At 32.9% G+C, this 5,707-nt stretch overlaps 2 protein-coding genes across 4 annotated transcripts in view; both read left to right on the forward strand.

Annotated features, from left to right (window-relative positions):
- The window catches only part of LOC107619359 (FBD-associated F-box protein At4g10400-like), a 6,182-nt gene extending 4,311 nt beyond the window's left edge, over positions 1-1,871 (forward strand). For both annotated transcript variants that reach the window (XM_016321626.2, XM_016321625.2), the window contains exon 5: positions 1,554-1,871. In XM_016321626.2, the coding sequence (XP_016177112.1) occupies positions 1,554-1,605 (52 nt within the window). In that variant the 3' untranslated portion in view covers positions 1,606-1,871. The remainder of the gene's footprint in view (positions 1-1,553) is intronic.
- Positions 1-5,707, forward strand: part of LOC107619487 (putative FBD-associated F-box protein At3g50710) — a 24,449-nt gene that overhangs the window by 13,424 nt on the left and 5,318 nt on the right. Inside the window, exons 2-3 of one of the 2 annotated variants that reach the window (XM_021112143.1) lie at positions 3,204-3,276; positions 3,406-3,988. In XM_021112143.1, coding sequence (XP_020967802.1) covers positions 3,432-3,988 — 557 coding nt within the window. In that variant the 5' untranslated portion in view covers positions 3,204-3,276; positions 3,406-3,431. Of the gene's footprint in view, positions 1-3,203; positions 3,989-5,707 lie in introns of both variants that reach the window. The other variant, XM_021112142.1, reaches the window with a different exon arrangement.

Raw genomic sequence — 5,707 nt, forward strand, 5'->3', positions numbered from 1 at the left:
AGTTTATGAAATTTGATTATTTTAGTAGTTAATTATTTAATTTTATATATATATTTGATGGTTATTTTTAATATATGTAGAATATTTTTATTTTTAATTTATTTCATAAGGAAAGTAACACACTCTATAGATAATAATTTGAAGTGAATAAATTCTAATCTGGATTTACTATGATAAAATATAGAATTAATTTACATATTTTATAGTTATAATTGTTCATAGTTATATAACATAGATTAATTTTTTCTCACTGTAGGTTCAAAAGTTGATGTATAACAATTAAATAAAATTATGGATAACAAAGAAAAATTTTATACCATTTAATGTATATAAAATTAGACAATCAGAAAAGGGATTTCCCCTCCCTTCTATTGAATTCAATGGAACAACCTGCCTTGAATATAAAGATCTCCAAGGTAAAGTGGTATTATGTGCTATTTTTTTTGGATTTTTTTTTTAAAAGAGCTACGTTTTAGAAAAGGTGAACAATCAGTACTGTTTAAAAAATAAATACAAAACTTATAAGGACAAACACAAGTATAATATTTTTTAAAAGTATTCTTAACTTTTAAATTTTGTAAGTATAAATATATATTTTTTAATTATGCTATATGTACACTAAATTAGCTATTAGTATAAAATATATATTGAAATACAAAACACATATTGAAAATTAGTTAAACAATACATATATTTATATATAAATACATAGTGACTAATTTTAGTGACTAATTTTTGTGTATAAATAATATTTTTGTATTTTTTTTTCATTTACTAAATATAAAAGAAGGTATTCAATTTAAAAAAAATGCTTACTAATAAACTGATCTTAAAAATAGCTTTTTAATAAGCACACAAATAAACAATAGGTATACTTAGTAAATAATTTTTAAAATATAATGACCATAATAATTATAAAATGAGAGAAAATTTTGATTCTGAAGAATATTTATTATATATTTTAGACTTTTTAATATTTTGAATAAGTATAAATTAATTTAAAAAAAAAATTCTTACGTGCTTTTAAAAACTTTTAATTTTTTAAAACTACAAACATATATACACAATCGTTTTTAATTTATTAAGTATAAAAATGATGTATTTACAAGTACAAATATCTTCTCAAAAGTCAAAATCCTTTATCAAATCATGCCTTATTTTAATTTATCATATGCTTTAATTTTAAAAAAATTATATTTGAAAATTAATTTTAATAAACTAAAAGTAAGAGTTTTACTGCACCTAACCACCAATCCTTACAATTAATATAATAAATAAGTAAACAAATATATTAATTAACTCAAATACTTGTCAATAGAAACTATAATAATCCTAGTATATGTTAATAAACTCTAATAATATCTTCATCTATTTATATCAACCATACATTAGAAAATTACGACATGCATAGTCAAATCAACCTGTTAAAGCAAGAAATGTAACTTAAACTTAAATGTGATGATATAATTAAAAGCTACAAAATTACCCGGTGGTTATTTATTTGCTTGGCTTGGATTTTTATTTTAACCTAAACTCAACTCTTTTGGCGGCAGTACTTCTTCTCTGTCCGGCGGCAGCATCAACGCCAGCCCCAGCATCAACTAATGCATGCTGCATTGAGGATTCATGATTTGGTTTCCCAACAATACATTATGAAGATACCCAGGTCCAACTGCAATCAATCGAAGACCTATATGTATCATTGCTTGTGGTTGTTGTATCCCTAGTGTTCTACTACTATGACTAAGCAGAAAAATTAGCATAATAATTTTGCATATTAGACTCAGATGGTGATGAGTAGTTCCTAAAGCTTTGTGTGCATTCTGATGCCCTCCTAAAGCTTGGCTATTGGAGAATTTCTTGTTGCAAAACTTACACTGTAACAGTCTCTTATTTTGCGGATATTTTTTTAGTATATGTTAATTTAATTACTATATTAAATTAATAAGACGAGAGACTTACTAAGTTGATGCCTTAAAGTTTTAAATTAGATTATATGTCTTCTCATTGGTGAATTACTCTACTCATTTACCATTTTTCAGTATTTGCATTGTTGTATATATATAATGACAAACACGCGCTATGGACATGATATCGAATCTGGCAGAGCACATCCTTCATGAAATTCTTTCAATATTTTGTCCAAGACTTGGAAGAAAACATGTTCTACCTTTCCCATGTTAGTATTCTTTGAAGCTGAGGGAAAAAAGAAGAGACCTCCAGAAAATGGTAGATATCATAACAAAACGAAACAACTTCCACAATGAAAAGTTTCTACAACCAAGGCTTATCCATAAAACTCTTTGTCCTACTTTTGAACTTATTTTGTCTCCTCTCATTGATCATTGGATAGACTGGCCTTGATGAGGAGCTATACTTGGAATTTGAATTCAATAGAGCAAACCCTGCTATTGGTGAATTGTATTGCTTTCCCCCTTATTAGCATTCTTGAATGATTGAATCCAAATCATTATTCATAACTACTCATCCACTAATTATGTTTTCCTGCTTGAAGAGAGTTTATATGGAAGAAGCATAGGTATTGGAACACCTCATTTCTAGCTGCCCTATGATTGGATAATTGTTATGGTGGGTTGAAATGTATAAGAAGATCAAGAGTTTTCAATTTAGAGGTTGATGTTCGTCATGCCCCAAGCCTTGAACACTTTCTGTATGTTCCTACTTCCTACTCTTAACAATAGGACCGCTAATAGGGACACATGTACGTGTTCAAATGTAAAATATCTAGGCTTTCAATTTGATTCTCACAAGCATGTGGTTTCTTTTGAGAAACTGGAATTAACGAAATTACGTTCTATCTAGAGATATGCATCTTTCCAGTGTGCAACTTAAAGTTTTAAAGATTACTCGCTGTTCTAATTTGGAGAATGCATGGATTTTAGTACTATTAGTATTTAGTATTTAGGATTTAAGATTTAGAATTTAGAATTAGTCAAATATTAATAAAAAATAATAAATTTTATTGTTAAATATAAAAATACTATTTTAAGTTGATTAATTCCACTATCTCCTTTTACTGTTTTACATGCTACACAACTTTCAAATGGGAGAAAGTTGATTAAACCTTAACCTGAAATATTTGATGACTCATATTTGACATGACAAGGCACTGGCAGGGAAGAAAGAAAGATAGTTGCTTGAAAAATATATTCAATAATTCATAGCAGATGAAGATGAGATAGGTTTTTCACACTTTACCAAAATCTCAATGCACATCAACGATCTCAGTCTCAACACATACACACTGCCACACTGGTTTGCATTTTACACTCAAACAACTTTTTCATATACTTGCATCCCACTACGACTTTTCATTTCAATATATCAATGACTTTGAATGTAATTGAAGAACATTACGTAATCCTTAGTAATTGTTTCTGTTAGGGGAGCTCAGAGATTTTATTAAGGAGATGGACAAAATTTCTGATCTGCCAAAGATAATCCTCCATGACATTCTTTCAAGATTGCCTTACAAAGATGCTGCAAGGACCAGTGTTTTGTCCAAGGCTTGGCATGAAACATGGTCCTCATTCCCCATCTTGGTCTTCCACGGCTTTGACCAAGGCGTGTTCTTGCGCTTTGAGGATACAAATGATCCCCTGAAGATACAAGATCACAGAAGGAAAGTCAACAACTTCCTCAACTCTGTGGACAGAACACTTGTTAGGTTCCACCACCACGGCTTCGCCATCAAAGAATTCAGCCTTAGTATGATGTTCTTCCATCCTCAGTTCATGCCACATCGCGTCGACCGGTGGATGAAGATAGTAGGTGAAAGTAGTAGTATTCAAGTGCTAAAGCTTGAACTTAAAGTTGTTGACCATTGCTTTGGATTTAAGTTTTACTCTGACACGGTTGATAATTATTACTGCTTGCCATCAGATGTAGTGAAAGCAAAGTCATTAACTGAATTAAAGTTGTCGGGGAAGATTAGAGTGGATAAATTGTTTGCAAATCACAGAATTAGGTTCCCTTTGTTTGAAAAATCATGAATTGTGCAACAAGATAATTTTAAAGGAGAACCCTTTTATTAAATTGAGGACTGCCATAAATATTACTACACCTCTAAATTAAATTATCAAAGTGAACCTCCACAGTAACACCTTGATCAAAAGCATCAATGAACTTACAACAAACATCCTTCATAGAGGATAGAAACCAAATACCTCCCTTATGTCCCTCCGCTTCTACTATATCAACAGAGTGATACCCCAATCTTTTCCAAAATAATTTTAAATGCTAAAAAGGGAAGTGAATTTCAACCACAATAAAGAAAATATGTCTAAATTTCTTAACAAGTTCCTTACAATGCACCCGGGCTAACTTATTAGAAGCACCCCTAATATTCCAAACAATTATATTTAAACTATCCATAAATAATAAGGAGAGAATAAATAAGAACATAAACTCTAAACAGAATCACCAACCTCAATAGGTGGTTTGTCCTGCGGTATTGGCACACTCTGATCCTCAATAATTGCCACCTTCGGACCCCCGACACTGCACCTGCCATGCTTCCATCTACTAAGGTTTCCTCCGTTGTGCCACCATTTTTATCAATTGGTGAGTTCTGCAAGGAGGAAGGCCAAGGACGCTTCCGTAAAGAAATTCCACGACGTGCAGGAGTTCTACGCGATGGAGATGGCGCAATTTCATGTTTTTCTCGCTTCCCCATCCTAATGCCAATTGATTTTCCTCCGTCACCATGCAAATTGGGTCTTGGAACCCTTCTCGAACTAAACTTGTGCTGTTTTTCATCTTGGTTCTTCAAACCTGATAACTGGCCCATTGGGAATTTTTCCTTACGTAGCACTTGTTGCCAGCCTTCTCCATCATCCATGCATGCCTCATTAACATGCCCATCAGGCACGTGAGGAGCCAATGATTCCGTAACCACATCTTTCCCTTTAACAACTCCTAATTTCTCACCCAAATTACGAGGATTCTCACCCAAATCACGAGCTTCTGATTCAGCTTCTTTTTGAATCTCATGATTGTTGTGTGACACTAGTGTCGGGGCTTTATTATTTTTTCCATCACCAAAGAAATTTCCGTTTCCTTCCAAGGACTCCTTCTCCATGCACAACGATTTATCATGCCCATACCGTGCACAAGTAGCACAAATCAACTGTAAACTCTCGTACTCCACTTCATAAGTCACACCCTCCACTATAATATGTTTGATTACAGGCAACTCAAGATTAATTTGAACACAAGCTAGGGCATATTTTTCTCTTTCTGCAAGTTTAGTGGCCAAATCTACTTTTACCAGAATCCCTATTGCAGAAGCAATTCGCAGCATTGCTTATTCCTGGTAGCACCAAATTGGAAGTCCCGAGACTCGAATCCATACCAGCGTTGATCCAAAGGATTTTTTGCATGGCCTAAAATCCACATCCCATGGCTTTACTGCAACATAGTGACCGTCTATCAACCACGGGCCACCAAGAATGACTTTCTCACGATCTGCAGCAATATCAAATTTAACCAAAAAATATCCAAAACCCACATGCGACAAATCAAAACCTCCTTTGATGCGCCATACTATCCGAAGCTTATGCATGAGAGCCGTGTAGCCATAATGCTTATCCAGCACCTTGATCACGATGACTTCCTTATAAGGTTCAGCTAGACAGCTCTTTGCCTCCTTGGTAAAACTGACACTTAGTGGACGAGAATCACCCTT

The sequence above is a fragment of the Arachis ipaensis genome, chromosome B09, assembly GCF_000816755.2.
Source record: "Arachis ipaensis cultivar K30076 chromosome B09, Araip1.1, whole genome shotgun sequence".
Classification (NCBI taxonomy): Eukaryota; Viridiplantae; Streptophyta; class Magnoliopsida; order Fabales; family Fabaceae; genus Arachis; species Arachis ipaensis.